Source organism: Hyla sarda, chromosome 1, assembly GCF_029499605.1.
Source record: "Hyla sarda isolate aHylSar1 chromosome 1, aHylSar1.hap1, whole genome shotgun sequence".
Lineage (NCBI taxonomy): Eukaryota > Metazoa > Chordata > Amphibia > Anura > Hylidae > Hyla > Hyla sarda.
In genome coordinates this window covers 240242057-240264142 of record NC_079189.1, presented here as the reverse complement: position 1 = coordinate 240264142, position 22086 = coordinate 240242057, and the positions used below count along the sequence as shown (strand labels likewise).

General features: G+C 38.2%; 2 protein-coding genes across 5 annotated transcripts in view; one reads left to right on the top strand and one right to left on the bottom strand.

Moving 5' to 3' along the window:
- The window catches only part of PURG (purine rich element binding protein G), an 80843-nt gene that overhangs the window by 29785 nt on the left and 28972 nt on the right, over positions 1 to 22086 (bottom strand). For 2 of the 4 annotated variants that reach the window (XM_056569413.1, XM_056569412.1), the window contains one exon: positions 18479 to 21459. In XM_056569413.1, the coding sequence (XP_056425388.1) occupies positions 20467 to 21441 (975 nt within the window). In that variant the 5' untranslated portion in view covers positions 21442 to 21459 and the 3' untranslated portion in view covers positions 18479 to 20466. Of the gene's footprint in view, positions 1 to 8611; positions 13136 to 18478; positions 21460 to 22086 lie in introns of those variants that run through there. The other 2 variants (XM_056569421.1, XM_056569418.1) reach the window with 2 other exon arrangements.
- Positions 404 to 22086, top strand: part of WRN (WRN RecQ like helicase) — a gene marked incomplete in the record, with an annotated part of 240253 nt that continues 218570 nt past the window's right edge. The window contains 1 exon segment of the mRNA XM_056569404.1: positions 404 to 4086.

Below are 22086 nucleotides of genomic sequence, written 5' to 3'. Positions count from 1 at the left end.
ACTGATCAGTATTATTGGCAATCTTCTTGTATAACCTGTATCTCCAGGCTGCACAAGACATGCGATCCTGCATGCCGGAGGGAGGTAAGAGACCTCTAGCGGCCAATTGCACTTAATGGATCCCCGTTGTTTTGCTATAGATGCAGTGACAGGGAATGATCACGGCATCTGTAGGTTTAATAGAAGGCATCAGCGGGATCGCTGATGTCCACCATTATCAGTGAGGACTCAAGGAGCTTACCTGCAATGTAGTGATCACTGCTTCTGTGCTCACAACATAGCTGCACCAAAAATGTACAGAGCTGTGCGTGGAGTTACTCGCTGCAGCGCCATACATTCATGTCATGTGTCCTTAAGGGGCAATGATAATATAAAAATACTAGAAAAACACACTAACTCCGTTACAGACAGAAGCAAATTTATTTGTAAGACAGAACAAAGAGTGGCAAACATCAATAAGCAAATTCACTGTATAACTGGGGTAAACAGAGACCTCAAATACAAAATATATTGATGGGACTATATTTAATATTTGTAAGAGCAGCTCATGTCTCCATGTTTGTTTCTATTTCAGTAAGATTAATTTCGGATTGAACCCATCAGGCCAAGAAACTTTAACAAAGGGACAACGAAGTAAAGCTTCAATGAAGTTGTTATTCATAAGGCTTCTTTGGAATGAGGAAAATCACACTGAAAACACTGGCTACTGTATTTTCTTGTACTGTGCGTGTGCTAAGACAGAGTCTTAGAGGTTATATAGAGTCTTTGTCTGCTATCTTTACTATTAGGCGGTGAACTATTTTTGGAATTTTCAAAAATAGGCTACATTACCAATGCTCAGGGATGATGAATCATTCATGTTTTATTACCAGGTCTAACATTCTTTCTTAAATCTAGTGGATTGAATGGATGTTTGGGACTCCATGGATGAATGTATTCTCACATTATTTCAAACTAAGACATTTCAACTTGAACTAAAATATTATGTTAACTACATATTTAACTGTTCGTTGTGTGATATATATAAAATATAGAACCTACACATTCAGGAGCTGTTTTAGTAAATACTTGCATTTACCATAAAATAAATTTTTTTTTTTTTTTTTACATCTTTCCTTAGGGTTTTTTGTCTTGTTACATTTTTCTGTTATTCGTTATAGGAATTTAGAAATAAGTAGACAACTGGATCCCACCATTGTCTATGTCAATGAGACATAGTACTACACACTGACACTTTAGGCAATAAAAACCCTTTTAGATAGGACGATATTATAATTAAATGCTCATTTACAAAGCCTATTACAAAGCTTGAATAATGCTGCATTTTTGTGCAGCCAGTTTCTGTGACCAGCCTTCGGCCGCACATCCCCTATTACATGGAGAGATTTTAAGCAGGTTAAAAACTCGCTGAGCAATGAACGAGATGTTTTCTGAGGGTGGGGTGTAATACATAATACTGAGTTCTAAGACATATGTGGCACTATTGGAATTTCAAAAACGTTGCACCTACTTGCTAAAGCAGGCTGACAGGTCCTCTAATATATTCAGGTTACAGTATTAGGCTGGGAAGAGGGGTATATTCTATATGCACTGGCAGAAAGGCGTGCATATGTACATCAATTGTGTTAAATGTATACACTTTTCTGTGAGGGCCGGCACATTCTGAAATCTCACTGAACATAGAGAAGCAATTTAAATCAATTGCGTAAACAGCTATTCATTTTATAGACATAACCACAATTTAGCCCTGGAACCTATCAGTGAAACATATCCCAAAGTGGCAACTCTCTTGCCATGTATAGATGACAGTACTATTTTAGCCATTTCTTAAAGCATGAAAATAGACTGTTCTAGTAATTTCTAGTACTAACAGAATAGACGTTCCTCTAGGGAAAGATGGATAAATTCTGTACTCTTTAAACACACTATTTATGTGATCTAAAATAAACCTTATTTTTGAGCAATGGAATGAATTGAATTTACTTTTTAAACCTGAATTCACTGAACATTAGGCGACAAGGTAGTTATTTTTAGCAGACATTTTATAACATGATTTTCAGTTTTCAGATGCCATTTTCCTCGAGAAATAACAGGAATTCTGTATCAGAAATGGGTTCATGCAAATCACATGCCAAATTTACCATGCAAAACCATTACACATCACATCACAGTTTACAGAGCATTAATATAAAGAAAAACTTTGTCACCCAACTCATTTGCTGAAAAATTACCATTTTTATATACTCATTACATTTTTATAGATAAATATTTTACAGTGTCCGGATGGGATACTCAGGAACGCTCGCAAAGCTCAGTGAGGTTCTTGGCCATATCAGGATTAGACAGTGAGACCTGTATAGTTGTGAAAGAGGCTCAAGTTATGATGTTATTAAAACTCCTTGGCAAAAACAGATGTTTGTGGGATCAGAGAATGCTGCGTGGGTTGCACAGGATTAGAGCTGCTTTCTTGTAGAAAGAAAACTGGAGGACAAAAGAAAAACCCACATATAAAATTGTACAGAGATTGTCAATGAGTCTTTGAAAGGAAATTCAAGTTTATCAAAAATTGTTCTGTCATCATTACAGACAATGTTGCAAAATAGGACGTCTATCTTCAAGCTTTGCTTAGCATGTGTGCAGTTAGCGTCCACAGGAGCACCATAAGTAGAGATAGCACCACAATTGTATTTTTATTTTTGTTTTAGAGGCTAACTGTCAACGTGCGTCGAAAAACTTGGAACTGGTGTGGATACACACAAAGGTCCAAATACAAGGCCATTTAAATTTAATACAGTACAATACATTTAAAAGAACACATTTAAGGTACAGTACAAAGGGAACATCACCATGCACCCTGCAGATATTGGAGTATGGAAAACTAATACCACCAACTAAGGTATTGTTAAAGATCAATCTTCAAAGTCCCCAATTCAATTTAGTAGTAAAACTACACATAACTGCACCTTTCAAATACAAATCACAATCAAAGTGTACAAGGCAATCTTGACAAGTAAGCTGTTAAGCAACAACTGGCCTTTAGACATATTTGGGAATATCTTTTAAAGATGCTTTGCCTTTACCATGAATCACATAGTCATTATTGCAATGTGCTGAAGCAAAGTTTAGCATGATAAATGAAATGTTATTGTTCCCATATCTGCAAGGTGGTTTGCTACATTGAGCAGATATACACATTTGGAAACAAGAGCATAATCAATGATATACCATGGTGTTCCATTTCCCTAACTTTCATTATAATGTGGATTGTTCAGGACCACAAAACAGTCAAAGGTTTAAATAGGATACCTGTGAAAAGGTGGGTTTAAAACAACCTTGGTAGCCTGCAGAAAAAGTAAGCACAAACCATGTTCTCATATACTTACTCTGTTGCTGATATCACACAGTTCAGTGCTATAGCTATGCCACAGTGTTGCTTTAGCTCATAATAATGTAGTGTCATAGTAATGTAATGTCATCCAATTAGCAAAATGTCATCATTACCCACCACTGGTCATAGTACAAATAACTCCTAAAATGACCGGATATAAGATTTAACTATGCTATCAAATTTTGAAGAGCGTGTGTTAAAAGTGGGATATTGACAACAATGAAAATGTGTGGGCTTTCATAAAACATGTAGCAAACCAGAGAGAATATATCCATATATAGGTAAAAACATTGGGGGCAGCATGAACTTGTCCGACATGGTTGTTCTGGTAAGATCAATGTATATGAGGTTGACTAGACGTTAAAGTAATGGGGACTGACAATCCTTGTGAAAAAAAATATATATATAACGATTTATAAAGTAAAGTATGAGTTGTACCTTTTATTAAATAAGTATTCTGTTCATAAGCATTTATGGCATATCCACAGGAAATTCTACGTCTGATGCAGTTTCCACCCCTAGGGCCTAAAGCTATCTCCAGAACAGCATCTAGCCCTTTAAAGCAGCCACTGTGCATGGAGGCAGCTGTGCTTACTTACTATAGGAAATCCCAAAACAGAGCTGTGCAAGTTTAGTTGCTTCTTCATATCATATGATTCAACAGGTGGACCAGGAGCCAAGTCACCCTCCTTCTTCAGGTAAGTGCATATCCCAGAGATGTGACTTGCTTCTGTCAGACTTTTATGACATATGTACCATATGTGGCATTGTGGATATAACATATTTCTAACATGGGAATCTCTCTTTAAATATTTCTGATGGCTAAACATTTTCCCAGTTTAAAAAGAGGTCTAAATGTTATTCACATCCCTTTTTGAACTTAAGTTCCTACCTAACTTACTATTTTGGAAAAAGTGAAGATAGTCAACCAAATATACCTAGGGACTTTACACCCAATGTTTACACCCATTATATATAATAAACCTCTACTTTTTTAGCATGTCATTTATCTTGAAGAGAGAGTTAAGAAAAATTAGTGCCTATCATAAATGTTCTTTTCCACTTGCGTTATGTACTAAAAATCTATATCAATGCATGAATGAAGAGTTGTGTACGAATGAAGAGTTGTGTACGAATGAAGAGTTGTGTACGAATGAAGAGTTGTGTACGAATGAAGAGTTGTGTACGAATGAAGAGTTGTGTACATAACCACATGTAAGGCCCCCATTTGAACTACAATTTGTGCCCATCTTCAGAATGTACATTGGCATCCTGTCTTAAAAGGGATGTCAACATGCAGCCGATGCAACCGTAGATTTCCATGGGCCGAGCCTAGTCTAATTGTGACTATATTTAAATCATTCCCCAAACATGTAGATCATGGTTTTGACTCCCACACACAGCTCTACAACAATTTTGAGTGGGGCTGCATGTCAAGCTTCTTAACAGGATGGCAACATTTAGTTAGACTGAGGGCACAAAATGTAATGTGAACTGTGCATAATTCTATTTCTTGTATATTTCAGTTATTTTAGAGAAAAGCAAATATTTCAAACAAGCCATTACAAGCTTGGGTGGACAGACTCTATATCCAGAGGGTAGGAGAGCAAAATGCTAATACTTTATGAGTTACACAACACCATAACCCTTTTCTATGCAACACAAATGAATGTATTAAATATCTGCTATATATTAATAGACGACATTTAAAAAAATTAAGGTGGAGTTCTATAGTCGAAAGTCATTAGGTAAAGTAAGCCACATAGACATGGAGGCCCAGATTTATCAAACTGCAACCAATCACAGCTCATCTTTCACTTTACCAGAGCTCGTTAGCTGAGCAGTGATTGGCTTATGTGGGAAAATCTCTCCACTTTTTCTCTCACTCAGTTTGATAAATCTGGGCCGGAATGTTTATATATGGGTAAACAACTTGTCTTAGCGCCAGAGTACCCCTTTAAGTTAGTTAAACTGGTATTCCAGATATTTATTTTTTAAATCAGCCAGCAAGAAAATTATGCAAACACTGTCAAACTAAACAGAATTACACAACTTCCACCTGGGTATACAGCGGCTGCATAGTAGCAGACAGCCCATTCAAGATTTTTTTTTTTCACCATAATGGATCTTTGGTGTTCAAGGGAACCAAATCTGCACTATCATTGGTAAACTAAGCCAGCTGCTGCTGGTGTACTACAAAAGGTATAGTTTGCTTTTCATAAATGTACAGAAGCTAGGAATGCAGATATTAGATTAAAATACAATTGTTTATTGCAAACTTTTAGACTAACAGTTCCTGGAAACATTTTTTTAAATATTTATCGGTTGTCAGACAACCAGAATGTAGACTGGAAAAATTAGCTTTTTTCCTGTTTGTAAGCATCTGTGCATTGCTTGTTATTGATATAAATTCAATTGCACTCCATTACCAAACCCTGATGGAGCATCCAAAACTAATAGCAGAAACATCAGGTTAGCCTTTCGCTTGTCCTAAACTCACCCTACAGCAAGTGCTTTATTATTTCAATATATTAGTGAAATGTTAGCACCCTGTGTCCATTGTATCTTTCCATTTGTTTCCATTGCTAGCATAACTATTTAAATTTAGGCCTCCTGTGCATAACTCAACTACAAAATGTTGAATGTATTCCCAATACAATGCCCCCTAACTACTATGGGTCTATAATATAACCAGATTTATACAGCAGCACCCTGTTTTCTCACAGATACATATGGAAGAGGGGCAGAAAAAAAAATTGTGTGGCCTGACATTTAATGCAAGAGTTTTATCTCACAAAGGAACCAGAGTTCCTACATCTCTGTATATATACAAATAATGACTCCATGTGCTGCTGAACATTTTTTTTTTTTTGGAACTTGGAACAAATTAAAGTGGCATTAATATGCATTCTGTGACTTCCTAGGACTATGAGGCAAAAGCAGAATAAAAAGAAAACAAACCCATGAAATATTCAGCTAAGCTTCACTTGAGTAGATTGTACAACAGGGGTACTCCGGTGAAAACCTTTTTTCTTTTAAATCAACTGGTGGCAGAAAGTTAAACATATTTGTAAATTACTTCTATAAAAAAAATCTTAATCCTTCCAGTACTTATTAGCTGCTGAATGCTACAGAGAAAATTCCTTTCTTTTTGGAACACTGATGACATCACGAGCACAGTGGTCTCTGCTGACATCTCTGTCCATTTTTGCAATCATGCATAGCAGATGTATGCTAAGGGCAGCATGGTGGCTCAGTGGTTAGCACTGCTGCCTTGCAGTGCTGGGGACTTGGGTTCAAATCCCACTAAGGACAACAATAAATAAAGCCTTATATTATTATTATAATGACATCAGCAAAGAGCACTGTGCTCGTGATGTCATCAGAGAGCATTCCAAAAAGAAAAGAATTTCCTCTGTAGTATTCAGCAGCAAGTACAGCAAGGATTAAGATTTTTTTAATAGAAGTAATTTACAAATGTGTTTAACTTTCTGCCACCAGTTGATTTAAAAGAAAAAAGGTTTTCACCGGAGTACCCCTTTAAGTTCACACAAATCTCCAAAAAACTAAATTCATGCATAACCTCAATCTACCTTTTAAGAAAAAGAGCTTTAGTTTGACCCACACATGCTGCAGTTTTTTGTTTTTTTAAGCTAAAGGCAAAAGTGAAGACATGAATTAAACAGGAAACTAAATATACCTTCCATTCCTTTTGGATGCTCTCCTAGATTTGACACCAAAAACCGTATGTGTATCCAGCCTTATTACTGTATTAAATTAATCTAACCTTAAGACTTTGCTTTAGATTGACTAGGCCTCCATTTATAGCTATCCAACGGGTATGGAGTAATATGACATTTCTGATTAACACATCTTATGATATGTAAACTTTCAATGGGCACTGTCAGATACAAAAACTTTTGATATGTTGTAAAACATGCATAACCAATAGGTTTTACAATTGTTTTCATTAGAAAATTTTCAGTATTTCATACCGAAAAAGCCAGTCAGTCAAACAACTGCCCCCCGCCTGCTTGGACACATACTAGTCCTGCTGTGTCCATGCGTCATCACCTATATCATGGACATACTTCCTTGATTGACAGCTGTGAGCGCAGGGCTCAGAGCTGGAGGAAAAATCCTCCCACTGACAGCTTGTGTCCCGCTACTCTCTGAGGAAAAGCTGGGAGTTGTAGTTTTGCTAATGCTAGGGGAGATGTGAGCAGTCAGCATACTGAGGGAGGGGGCGGAGACCTGCACAGTGAGGTGCTAGACACATACAAATTAGATGTACATGGTCAGGATTTGGTACTGAGGGATATATAAAAAAATAATTTTTGTTGGATCTGACGGGTATGCTTTAAGGAGGGGTACTCCGCCCCTAGACATCTTATCCCCTATCCAAAGGATAGGGGATAAGATGTCTGATCGCGTGGGTCCCGCTGCTGGGGACCCCCGCATTCTACCATGTGGCACCCACCTGTAACGGCTTCCGGAACCACTGGAGGCCCTCAGGCTAATACCATCCCGACCACGGGGACGTAAGATCGTGACCTCACGACTCCGCCCCCATGTGACGTCACACCCCGCCCCCTCAATGCAAGTCTATGGGAGGGGGCCTGACAGCTTTCCAGCGGCGGGACCCCCGCGATCAGACATCTTATCCCCTATCCTTTGGATAGGGGATAAGATGTCTAGGGGTGGAGTACCCCTTTAAGGGTTTTTGCAACTTATGCAAGTATGCTTAAACTGGTCAAATTTGACATGCTGTTTTATGAAAACAGCAGGTAAAATCTTTAGAAAAATAGATCTATAAAACAATGCAAAATATGTTTAATGGGCTAACCTGGTATAGTCATACATACAACTGTATCTAAATGCTTAAAATAAAAAGTTTATAGCAGAAATGTAAATATCGTAAGCATGTGCTAGTGAGTTTTCTGGAAGGATTATTCTGCTAATGCTGCTTTCACACTATAAAAATACCTCCGTTATAAACGCCAGTTATAAAAACCCAAGGAAATTGGCCATTTAACGGCCGGTAGAAAATCCCGTCATAGTCTATGCGATTTTTCTAATAGCCGTTTTAACCCGTTATCGCCCGTTATTAATAACGGGCGTTATTTTGTGACGGACGAATGAATGGAAGAAATTTTTGCACACACTATTTCTCCCGTTACTATCGCCAGTCACAAAATAACGGCCATTATTAATAACGGGCAATAACGGGTTAAACGGCTATTGTAAGAATCCCATAGACTATAATGGAATTTTCTAATGGCTGTTAGGGATTTTCTAACGGCTATTTAACGGCCGATTTTCAAGATTTTTATGGCAGACATTCATTATGGATGAATTTTTATAGTGTGAAAGGGGCCTTAGCTAGTCATAATTATTATTATATCTGGTTCTAGAATTATGTTTATAACAGTTTCTAGTTGTAAAAACCATGCAAGGTTCTGAAAACTGTTCCATTAATCTCTGCACACAACAGCTTTGATACTAGCTTCTATCTAGTGCTTGTTCATGCGATCTTTATCCCAGTAGTTTAGGGTCACATGACAGTCTGGTTTCCTGCTCCTTTTTGCACTACCTGAAGATAAATAGGTCCCAATGGTTCACACTCAAATTAGCTGCATAGGCTGCGTCTATTGTGCACCCTTGTTTGTAACCTATACACTTTTGTAAAAGCTTTGTCTGGATAAATGGTAAATTGTATAAAGACTTCTCCCCTTGTAATATCTTGGTATAGAAATAAGTTTATTGCACTGGGTAGATATACACACACACACACACACATATACAAACACGTGTAAAACAAAAAACTACAGACATCTACATGGCCAAATGTAATAGTGCAAGAAAGTTAACAATCTTATATAATATTCTCTATAATATAATTCCTCTTGTTGGTGTGAAAATATATTAAAAATATTTTTTATAATATCACAAAAAAAATCTACTACAGAAACTAGATGTTTTGCAGCACTAAAGGATTTTTTTGGACAAGCCCTTTTATATAAAATCTATAGGTAACTTGCTATTAAAACTGCAGCAGTAAAAACAATTACAGGTTAATAGGACAGTTAATTTTTTTTTGTGAAGATGTAAAATTAGTACTCAATGATTCAATTAAAAGGGCATACTAGCCTATTACATGTATCCCCTATTCACAGGTCCAACTGCTAGGACCCCCCTCCCCCCCAATCTCAAGAATGGAGACCCAATTTTTCTGTTAGAATGGAGCTGTGGGTCACACTTGCGCCACTACTCCACTGGCTGTCTATGGGAGCTGCTAGACATAGCCAAGTGCTGTACTCTACAGAAGCACTCAGACAATAAATGGAGCAGCGGTGCACATCGGTGACCCTCTTTGCCATTCCTTGGTCTAGAGTTCATGTGAAAGGTTCTGGCGGTTAGACCACTGCAAACAGACACTTATCCCCTGACATGTTTATCGGGGATGTGCTATTGGCTTAACTAGAATGCCATATTTTTTAAGACTGGTCTGGCTGCTGGAAGTAATAGCGGAACCACAAGACTGCTGACCATTTATCTGGCTACATGCCCAAGGAGGTGTTTCACAGAGCGTAACAATATCCGGTAAGCGGACATTTATTTTTATGCCTCTCTCTTCCACTAAAGTGGCCAATACAGACTTCACTAGGTGTGTGCTGGACCCAACTATGTTCTAGCTGCAATGCAAAAGATAACCATGTCACCTATCTAAAGAAATAAGTATTTTCACTACCCTGTTTTCTTCAGGTAAGGTAAAAGGCATTAGACAGAATTGAAAAGGGTTTAGTTGGGATAAGTAGTACAAGGCATTCTAGGTAACAGACAATACAATCCTGAAAAGAAATGTGTTTTTATTTGTTTTAAAGGTCACAACTTGTTGAATTTGGACCTGACACAAAACTGTTGACGATAATGCATGTAAGGGAGCACCACAAGGGCATAATGCTGATTTTTAGATAAAGTGCATTACAATTTTTGTAACTTTTAAAAATTTGAAAAAATAAAAAATGCAAACTTGCCAGGTTAACACACCTTACAGAGTACAGAATGCTCTCCCTCTGCTGGTTTCATGTTGGCCATGGATAGAGCCGCTTTTAACATTCATATATTGTCAGATACACATGAAAATTTAAAGGGGATTTCCAGGCAAAATTAACTGATGACCTATCCTTAAGATAGGACACCAATATCAGATCATTGAGGTATGGACACCTGGCCCACCCACCAATCAGTTGTTTGTCAGAGGTATGGTAGGGTCTACACAGTGAAAAGGCAGCTCCAAACATTGTGCAGTGGTCAAGCTGAGTTACTACAGCTTCGTTCCCTTTGAAGTGAATAAAAGCAGAGGTGCAGTAACCAAGAATGGCCACTATATATTGTACAGAGCCATCTGCTTCCAGTCCTGTTTCATGTATGGCAATACTGAGGCTCTGACAAAGTTGATTGGCAGGCTTGCTCCGTACTGATCTTATGTTGATGAATAATTTGTGCCCAGTATAACCTCTTCAATGTAGAGGAGATATAATTCAAATATTTTGCTTAGGCGGAGGTCTTAGGACCTATGGCCAGATTTGGGAAAGCAGTGATACAACAGCAAAAAAAGCTAAATTTCAAAAGCTCAGTGATCTCTCTTGGCACGGATCAATCCCTCAATCTCGACTGTAGTAAAAACATGAGTAAAGCTGCTTTGGAAATTATCGCTGCATGCAGGGCTATATTTCCAGTCAGGAATTATGGAATCTGCACATCAGAGCCTATGTCGCAGTTGTAAACAGAACCGTAAATATGTTTATTAAAAATTAAGCACCATAAGAAATATTTTGTAAAGCATTTACATGTATCATATTTTTCTAATCCTGGATAACCCATTTATCTTGTTTTTCTTTTTTTATCATGAACATTTTAAAATGGGAACCTGTCCAGTTCCCTAAATCTATTAGCTCTTCCTCCTCCCACTCACCCTTGATTGTGAATTGAGGGAGATGCTGTGTCCTGCACCTAAAATGTACTGGGAGAGCTAATAGGGCATAGGAAGCCTGACAGGTTCCCTTCAGAGCTTTCAGATAAAGTAAGAAAATTTACTTAACTGAAGTCTTAAAAAAAAAAACTTTTTAGATCAATTAAGATTTGGTCACAATAAAAATTTCTTTATGAAATATCTAGGTATTGAAGTGTATGTATTTGTAACACTTGTTCTTTGATACATTAGTTGAAAATGTTGCAAATATGCAACAGGTGTCTTTAAAAGGTCTTTAGTCATTAAAGGGGTATTCTAGAGTAGAAGTAGTTACCCGAAAGGATATGAAAAGCAGCTCTCACACGCCATCTTTTCTGGGTAGCTTTTCCTTAAAGTCAGTGTTTCACTCCCACTAGGAGTCTTTGAAACTGACTGGGAAGGTATGCAAAGCCAGAGGCCTCCCCAGAAGCTAAGAACACAGCTAAAAACAGCAAATAAACCATCATCTCCAGCTATGCTCCCTTGAAACTGCAATTCTGATAGCCCCTAGTCCCTGTGGCTTCCTTCTTCTAATGACGCACTGTCCTGGTTGACAACACCCACTCATTGGCATCAGAATAAAGAGCAATAAAGACACAATGCATATTTCTAGGTAATCTCCCTAAAAACAAGAGTTTTACAACTACATTAAATACAGTTTCTGCAATAAATTTATTTGTGTAATTGTTTTATATTAAGCTTATTCAGGGTCAGTAAAGCATATGCAGCTTGTGAGGACTGTCATACAGATACGTAACTGCATGTATTCTTCATACAGTTCAATTTCTTATTCAGTTAAATCTTGAATTTTTAATTGTATCTTTGTGCTATTTGTTTAAAGGGGTAGTCCAGTGGTGAAAAACGTATCCCCTATCCTAAGGATAGGGGATAAGTTTGAGATTGCGGGGGGTCTGACTGCTGGGGCCCCCCGCGATCTCTCTGTACGGGGGCCAGGCTCTCCGGCCAGATAGCGGGTGTCGACCACCGCACGAAGCGGCGGCAGACACGCCCCCTCAATACATCGCTATGGCAGAGCCGGAGATTGCCGAAGGCAGCTCTCCGGCTCTGCCATAGAGTTGTTTTGAGGGGGCATGTCGGCCGCCGCTTCATGCAGTGGTCGACACTCCCCCTTTGCGCGGGCTGTCGGAGGCCCCGTACAGGAGATCACGGGGGGGCCCCAGCGGTCGGACCCCCCATGATCTGCGACTTATCCCCTATCCTTAGGATAGGGGATAAGTTGTTCACCACTTGTTTACCACTGGACTACTCCTTTAAGTATCCATTGTGGCTTAATGGACTAGTGCAGTGAAACATAACTAATGTATCCAAAGTATAGGGGATAAGTTATATATGGGGGGGGGGGCTGGTTACAGAGCTCAAATCCACCACATTTTATGTGGTAAGATTAAAAAAATTTGTTGGGATTTTTCTAAACTGTCAGGGACATGCCCCTTTTCAGTGGCCACAACCCCTTTTCCCGACAGCCTTGCCCCTTTTTGGGTTCTCTAAGTGGAGAGTTAGTAGAAATTATGGCGCATGACACAGAAAAGCCTTAGTAAATGAGGCCCAATGTTTTCACCACTGTGCAAACAAGCACTTATGTATAATTCCCATTCAATTCATGTAAATGACAATTTACAATATCCCTTAACTTTAGTATAATTATCTGTAAGTGAACTTACTTTTAATGGCTATGCCAGTTCTATAGTTCCAGGCTAACAGTGCCATTAATTCTGCACAAAAAACAGGCAATATAATAGAATTAGCATTGTTCTACTATTCTAAATATCCTCTTTTTATTAAGATAATTCATAAAGTAAAGACGAAACAAAACTACACTGCAAATATTGAAAATTTTACTATAGTTTATCGAAAGACATACATCAGCAAGAAATCTCAAGAAAGGACATGAAACTTAAGGGGGAGGCTGATGTTTCATTTGTGTACCCACACTAAAACACACTGAACTCAATCAGCATGGTTGTGTACATGCATACTACAAACTCTGCATTAGAGCACACACCAAATAAGCATGAGATTAATCAAATGTTTTAAAGTAAAAACACTTGGTATGTGAGCAATGTTTGTACTGCATAGTTGGCAATAAGATAAACAATAACCAGTGTGACTGATGCTAAACCAAGGCCCATCAAAGCCAGTAATGACTGTGCTATATTCCCCAATGTGGCTATATTTCATTACAAACTACCTGTTTAGTTTTTTAAAGGAGGATAATAATTTTCATAGGAAAATCTAATACTACATTCTTTTGAAAATGAACGCCACGACATGACTGTTGTCAAGATAAAGGACTGGATGCTAGGAACCCACTACCTAACAATCAGCCCTTTGGATGGTGTTATCAGGTATCCGGAGTAACCAGTCTGCCACAGCCTCTCAGACCTATACTCTCTGTTCACATCCATGGCTTAGTTTTTTTCGTTATTAAAAAACAGCTGTTTCCTGTGTAGCTTTTTTTGTCTTCTGGGCCGCTTTTGAACAATCTTTGTGGGATTTTTTTATGGTTGATTTTTAGTCATATTTTTTGACAAACATATTTTGGGCAGTATGTCAAAATACTGGCTATACTTTAGCCCATAAACTGCCAAAAAGTGAGACATGCAATGTTATAGCAATTAATTTAATGTGTGTTTAAACAAAGCCATTTAATGAGTATTTAAAACTTTTAAAATAACTAGAAGTTATAAGTGATGAATACTTAGAGTGTGCCGGTTACCAAATAAAACATTTAATATAGTGTTCCTTGTGTAATTAGCAGACACTTTCTAACTAACTGACAGGAGACCAAACTCAGGAAGGTCTTCTATGCCCTGAGCTTAATTGACAGCTGCACAGAGCCGTATTGAAAGTCGCAAAGAGCCTGAGGTCTTCTATTCATCACAGCTCTGCAACGATGTGAGGGCAGAAGTGGTCCCCCAGCAGGCTTCAGTGATTTCATGCCTGCTGGGAGATTGCACTATGTGAGAAAGAATAAAAGGTATGATACAGAGCTTTTTAAAGCACTGACATTTTTTTTTAAGGGTGGGAGGGATGTTAGGAGTTAGTTTGGAAAAGTTAATTTGGTGACAGGTACTTTTTAACTTGTAATAATGGGGAGAATTTATCATCATTTATGGTCTACTCTTTGTGTAGGTTTAGAGCACAAATGATGCTGTGATTTTGACATGTGTGCAACAAATGTCACACATACAACATATGTCGCATGGCACATTGTGGTGCCAGTTTAGATGATTTTGTAGGGCTGGTGGGAGTTAGTCTAAGTTAGGTCTTAGTGTGTAAAAGAGGTCATGTACAACAAATTTGTGACTTTTTCCAAAAAGCCGCATTTGATAAATAACTAACCACTGCAAAAACTCTTCTAAAGCAGTCCACAATAGGTTTATGGTGAGAAGTTGCAGAAAAAGTCACATGGAATAGAGCTGCGACAATTTATGCAACAAATTTATACAATAAAAACCAACAAGGAAACAGTTTGATGAAATTCCCCAATGAGCCCAGAAACTAACTGAATAATGAAATCTCAGGGTGGTTGAAATTTTCATATTTCTATAATTAAAACACACCAATGGGTCTCTTATAGCACAGCCAACAGAACTCTTACAATTTGGTACTTCCAGTTTAAGTTACGCATAATATAGTTTTATGGTTCATAGAAATTTCAGGTTAAACAGTATTCACTAGAGAACTTCTACTCTGGTTAAGATATTCTTTATGAGAAGAGAACACCACAATTCGCTTTAACTGAATCTAGTCATGGAAGCAAATCTGATCTAAGACAGGCAAGCATACAATTAGTTATAATGATATATTAATTCCTACAATGGTATGTCTAATGTAAAATCACATCCATCATCACATACATTTTATTTATCATATATATTGCAATGTTCCTCTACATCAGTGCTATAATATTAGCACCACATAAAAATATAAGAATATAAGCAACTCACGTATAAGTCAAATACTACATCAGGACTTTTACTCAGTCTACAAATATTTCTTCTACTCTTTAATATAAAATGTATTCAGAAAATAATTTAAATGACAGACATTAGACATCTGAAGTTACCTTCGGTAAACTTATGGAATGGTCTTTTAGATCTACCTATATGTGAAAAAGTAACCAATCACACAATGCTTTTATTTCTGAAAAAGATTTGTGATTGGTTGGTATTGTCTAAGACAAAAAAACACAACATTTTTTGTGGAGTGGGGTTATACACAGAGACTAAAAGTCACTAATGGTCTACCCGCATAGCAAACCCCCTTTACAAAGTGCTGCAGTAGAAGTAAGAGGTAATGTCAGTCATTTCAACTATGTTCCTTTATGGTTTAACATAATTTACTGAACACATAACAATACCCCCTTATAAATGGGGATGCCATTCCCAATATATCGATTCGGCATACATTTTGGTTGCTAGTATTTAGCACTGTACACAGAAATATAGTTGTAATAGTGCCATCTACACCTATGAAATATTATGGACTTTTTTTACACCAAAGACAGGCATAAACAGGATAATAAATCCCCCCCAAGGGACTTAAAACAACAGGACCGAGACTGTGATACTCAAGAATTAGGCCGTTAGTCACAGCGGTAATATGGCTAGAAACCCCTGCAGTTCTTCTAGCGCAAACTTTGCTATCTATTGGGTTTCTGGGGTTATCTAATTTTAGTTCAGTAGAACTATGGAGGTCTAGATTTTAAAGCTGTGATAAGGGTTCTAGGAATGTATAATTGCTGTGTAAAAGCCTTAGGCCTTTATTTTTTTCATTTATTACAAACAGAGATGCCTATGAAAAAACAACAGCAGAAAAATTGCCTAGATAATGCGTTGTTGTGAAAATAAACATGAAAGACTTGGCAGGACCTAGACTATTGAAGGCTATGAACACCTTTAAATCCATTTTGACCTCTCACCTATACTAAATTTTTGATTAAATCGAAGATGATCAGAATTCAGCTTAGATGAGTGTTCAGGATTGGCTGGAGATTAGCAGAAAGCCAGTTTGATGGAAATGACTTAAAGGACAACTGTAGTGGAACACTTTTATATATTCCCGTGCCTCAAAAATAAACAAAATAAACTTATACATACCTTCCTACAAGCCCCCGTTGGTCTGGCAGTGCTGACGTCATTCCACTTCCTGTGGACGGGGACGCCGCAGAGCCGTCGGTGTATCACCGGCCACAGCGATGTCCCGCCCCGCCCGGTGATAGGCTGAGCACACTGTCACGTAAGAAGCCGGCCAGAGCTCCTTACGTGACAGTGGGCTCAGCCTATCACAGGCTGGGGCGGGACATTGCTATGGCCGGTGATACGCCGATGGCTCTGCGGCGTTCTCGTCCCCAGGAAGTGGAATGACATCAGCACTGCCGGACAGTGAGGCCTGTGCCGGACCAATGGGGGCTCGTAGGAAGGTATGTATGAGTTTATTTTGTATTTTTTTGAGGCCCGGGCACATATAAAAGTGATCAGTTTAAAATTGGACTAAAAGCTGCAGAAAAAAAATTGTTCCAAAATTTTTATTCACTTATTTTTATAAAATTGCATGTTTTTAGCCACAAAATAAATAAATTGCAATGGAATAAAAAAAATAAAAAAAAAATAGTAGTCCTTTAGCCTTAAGGACTAAATGACGGGCCGTAACATCACGAGGGGCGGAGCCGTGACATCACGATGCTCCTGCCCCTGTATTGCCCATCATGACGCGCAGAACGAACGCTCTCTGTGCAGCAATGATAGTGCGGTGCCGCAGCGGCGATCCCGGAGGTCCCCAGCAGCGGGACCCCAGCGATCTGACATCTTATCCCCTATCCTTTGGATAGGGGATAAGATGTCTAGGGGCAGAGTACCCCTTTAAAGGGGTACTCCACTGGAAAACATTTTTTTTTTTTTTTAAATCAACTAATGACAGAGTTAAAAGATTTATAAATTGCTTCTTTTCTAAAAAAAAATATTAATCCTTCCAGTGCTTATGTATGCTCCACAGTAAGTTCTTTTCTTTTTGAATTTCCTTTCTGTCCTACCACAGTGCTCTCTTCTGACACCTCTGTTCATGTCAGGAACTGTCTAGAGCAGGATAGGTTTGCTATGAGGATTTTCTCCTACTCTGGACAGTTCCTAAAATGGACAGAGGTGTCATCAGAGAGCACTGTGTAAAAAAAAGAAAATAATTTCCTCTGGAGCATACAGAAGCTAATAGGTACTGGAAGGATTAAGCTTTTTTAATAGAAGTAATTTACTGCTCTGTTTAACTTTCTGGCACCAGTTGATTTAAAAAAAAAAAATGTTTTACAGCGAAGTACCCCTTTAAGCCTCAAACATCAGGCAGAACCATATGAAAGGGGAACTACGGTACATAAGTTCTTATCCCCTATCCACAAAATAGGGGATAATTGTCTGATCTCCTGCTGGCACCCCTGCTCTCCTTATGCATGGAACGACCACTGCTCCGTGCATGGATTACTGTCAACCACAGCACGGAGTGGTGGCCGACATGCCCCTTCCATGTATCTCTATGGGAAAGCTGGAAATCCAGCGTTCTTGTATCTTCGGCTTTCCTATAGAGATACATAGAGGGGCCCTGTTGGCCACCACTCTGTGCTGTGGTCAAGGGTGATCCGTGCACCGAGCAGAGTTGACTCCGTGCATAAGAAAAGCCGTGGTGCCAGCCAGCAGATTGTGTGGAGTCCCAGCAGTCGGACCCACCCCGATCAGACACTTATCTCCTATCCTGTGGATAAGTGGTAAGAACTTATGTACCCGAGTTGCCCTTTAAGATCGAGTTCCAATAAACTTGAATGAGGTTTTAAAGAAATCCTTATCTTATGTGTCTCTAAAGCACCTTAATTTTAGAAATAGTAACAGTAAAAGTTCACAAACCCTCATCAGTTTTTAGCACACAGCAGTAGTAATATAAGGCTGCATTCACACCACGATTGCAGCCTACGGTTGCTGGATCTGGCTGGGGGAGGGGAAAACCGGGCACTCCCGTAGGGTACGGGAGTGCCCGATTTTCCCCTCCCCAGCCAGATCCGGCAACCGTAGGCTGCAATCGTGGTGTGAATGCAGCCTAAGCTTAAAGGTACGCTGGTGTTTGAAACCTAAAGAATTAATGATAAAGCAACAGATACTTTTTATATTACCTATAATTTGGAACCACACTTATGTCCTCCCTAGATACAGAAATACAGTGTTGATCATTTTATGCATTTCAGGCCACATTATGCATTTTAATGCAAGATTTGTTTTAAATGCCATAGAAATTCTAATAATTGTAAATTAGCTGACATAGAAATTAAAGGAAACATTCTTTAGGCTTTGTATACACTGCTGAAATAGCCCATTTTGTACTAGTCTGCATTATGTAGTAATATGCATGTAACCATTTAGTTCTTTTAACACTATGGTCTATAGCGGACGGAATGTAAAATGGAAGGAAAAAAAATCTTATGTAATATAATTCCGCTATTACAGTACAAATCTGAATGAGGCCTTACAAGGCTAAACAAAATAATCTTGGATCTGAAGGTGTGCTTCTGTGCAGACATACTGTAATGTTACCCTCCGCATTTATCAACTACTTTTAACAAACAAAAATAGCCAGTCCTTCACAAATACAGGCATCAGAGTTACTGCAGGATAGTCATGGTCCAAAAGATCTGAACAAATAGTTGGTACATTCATCCCCGAATTAGCAGTGTGAACATGTTCTCCATTAATACAGGCACTGTGATTAGCAGCAACAGTGTTCAAGGACATTTACTGGATACCCCACTTATAATCATTACTAAATATAACTCTATAGATATGCTTAACATGCATAACTATGGTATACATACAATTTATAATTAAACACGAATGGTTCATATATATATTTATAGATATATATATATATATCTATATTTAGATTTGTTTTTCTTTAAATAAAAAATAAAACTTTTCAGTGCTTCTACACCCAACATACAAAGTCAGCAACCCCTTGTGCAAAACAATACATAAGTAAGGGCAGATTTGGTATGGTTCAATTGTCCATGGTCATAAATGAGAACCCTACGCCACTATTCAGGTGGAATTTTTCCTTTGTTAAAGCATCCAAACCTTCTTTGCTAGGAGATGCTGCAGAAACACAATTAAACAATACTGAACTAAAAGAATTTCTTAACATTCACTAAAAGCTTTTTTCATTGTGATCTGACACTCGCGCGCGCACACACACACGGGGGTCAAATACCTTGACTTACAATATAAACAATTTGTCAGAGTACAACAGGCCTATACAGAGGTGCACCATAATCTATATATTTCTATATAAAATAGCCGTGTAGGGAGAAATATTGTTAAAAGGCATAATTCTACTCTTTTACATATGCAAACTGCTACTGTCTGGATGACTCTTCTATCGCAGCTACAGTGCAGCTGTTGACACGTGAACAGTTTTTTTGAGATGTATAAATTCCTTGGCTGTAAACAGTGTACACAGTTACCACACACTGTCAGCGACCATTCGTCTCTTTGTTGCTGATGGATTCTGCATCCAACAGACACACTCAACTCTAAGAGTTTTACAAATATTGTAAATGCATTTCATATACATTCACAGTAATAAATGCCCTGTATATAAGCTTGGCAGAGCTGAAAGCAAGCTGGAAATCAAAAACATGTTGATAAGGATATATATCTTATGCATATAATATATCTATACATCTATGCAGGTAGAAATATAGATATAATGTAATTTGCTTTGATAGTGCAATTCAAGCCTTATCTAAGGTATTCTAAAAGGTTAAACTTTGTGCTGATAAAAAAAAAAAAAAAAATTCTTACAGTTTTGAAATGATTTAAAAAGCGCTATCATTGGAGTGTTTGTGTTGTAGACTACAATGTGGACACCGGACTGAGGATTTTTCTGTCCATTGATACATTGTTAAAAATAAAAAGAAACAAAACTGAAAAATAGGGAAATTTTCTAAAAGACTACAGAATTTGTATCCAATAAAAAGACCAATTTTGTAAGGTGTTCACTGGCATTTCATTTACTCGGGACACTCTTGCTCTTCACTACTGTCCACACGTACATCCGTTCTCTTTTCTTTATGGCTATTGTAAATCTTTCTCATTTCTTCTTCATACTTGATAAAATTGTCTCCAAACCTTGTCCATACTTTGTAAGGGACTGTGATAGTGTTGCGATAGGGTGGTCTAACCTCGCTTACCCTCAAGAATATGCCATAACGGTTGGAGCCCACATCGAAGTAGAACCTCTTATTGTCCACACGGAAAGATGTTCCTTCTGGAAGCTCTGGGGGTTCATCACCACCTCCTCGTCGTTCTTCTATATCTCCTTCTCCATAATCTTCAATTAACTGAACCAATGCATCTCTAAATTCAATCATACCTTGCGCTGGCAAAACTATGGTCTGCTCCTGACCCAAACTCTGGCCAAAATAACCAATCATTCCAGGCCCTCTAGTCATCGTTTGTCTAATCCTTAAAAATCTGCCACGTTGATTCTCTTTAAGGTCTAAATAATATTTCCTATTGTCTCGTTCAATATATTCAGTTTTAAGAACGCTGTGTGTTGCCGGTTCTTCTGATCCAACAGAACCTGAAGGTGAGGCTGGATGAGGCCTCCTCCTAGAATCATGCTCTTTTTCACTTCCATGATCACTCCTTTGAGAATGACTGCTTCGAAGACCCAGATGAGCATAGTGCTCAATAAAATCTCCTAAGCAATCCTTTAATTCGGCAGCCACAGACAATGATAAAGTCAACTTGCTTTTTCTAATATTATCCTGTCGTCCTCTACCAATCCAGACTTCTGCAATCTTTAAAAAACGACCACGAGCACTCTGCTTGACATCCAAGTAAAACCTTTTTTTCTGAATGTCAACTCGTTTAGATGCTAACTCTTGTATCTCTAAATTCTGTGTAGAGGGGTAGCTGTACTGCTGCGGGTAAATGTTCCTGCTTATACCTGCACTGTCCCTTTGGCCTCTTCCTCGATCCATATTTAGTTTCTCAGTCAACTGGAAAAAAAAAATATTAAAAGCAATTCAAAACAGAGCTGGGAATCAATATTACAACACACTACAATACAAAAGGGAGAACCTGTTGCCATGTTTTCCCCAATGGACCCACTAAAATCGTTCCTACTACCACTGTAAGTAATGACTAAAGGAGTCCTTGTTAGAAGAACTTCAGTATTTATGATGCTTTTTAGTTGGTGTTCCCTAGCATTAAAGCAGTGATTTTCAAACTGTGAGACGCCCTTTAGTGGTTGGTGAGGCACAGGTGGGGAGGCAGGTTTTTTTTTTTTTTTTTTAACAAAGGTGACCAAGCTGTGCAGCAATCACTGCAACGATCACTGGTTTAGCAATATTATTAACTAATAATGTACTTATTTTAATGTTATACAGAGTTAAGGAGACAAATAAAAAATAGACTGCACAATATTTTAATGTATGCATTGACTTCCACCACAGAAAAAGTTTGGAAATCCTTAGTCTAGAGGACCTGTACATCCCAATATCTTTAGTAGGATATAATAAGATAAGAGGTTCTCTTAACTACTTTATTAAAGGGGTACTCTGCCCCTAGACATCTTATCCCCTATCCAAAGGATAGGGGATAAGAGGTCTAATTGCGGGGTCCTG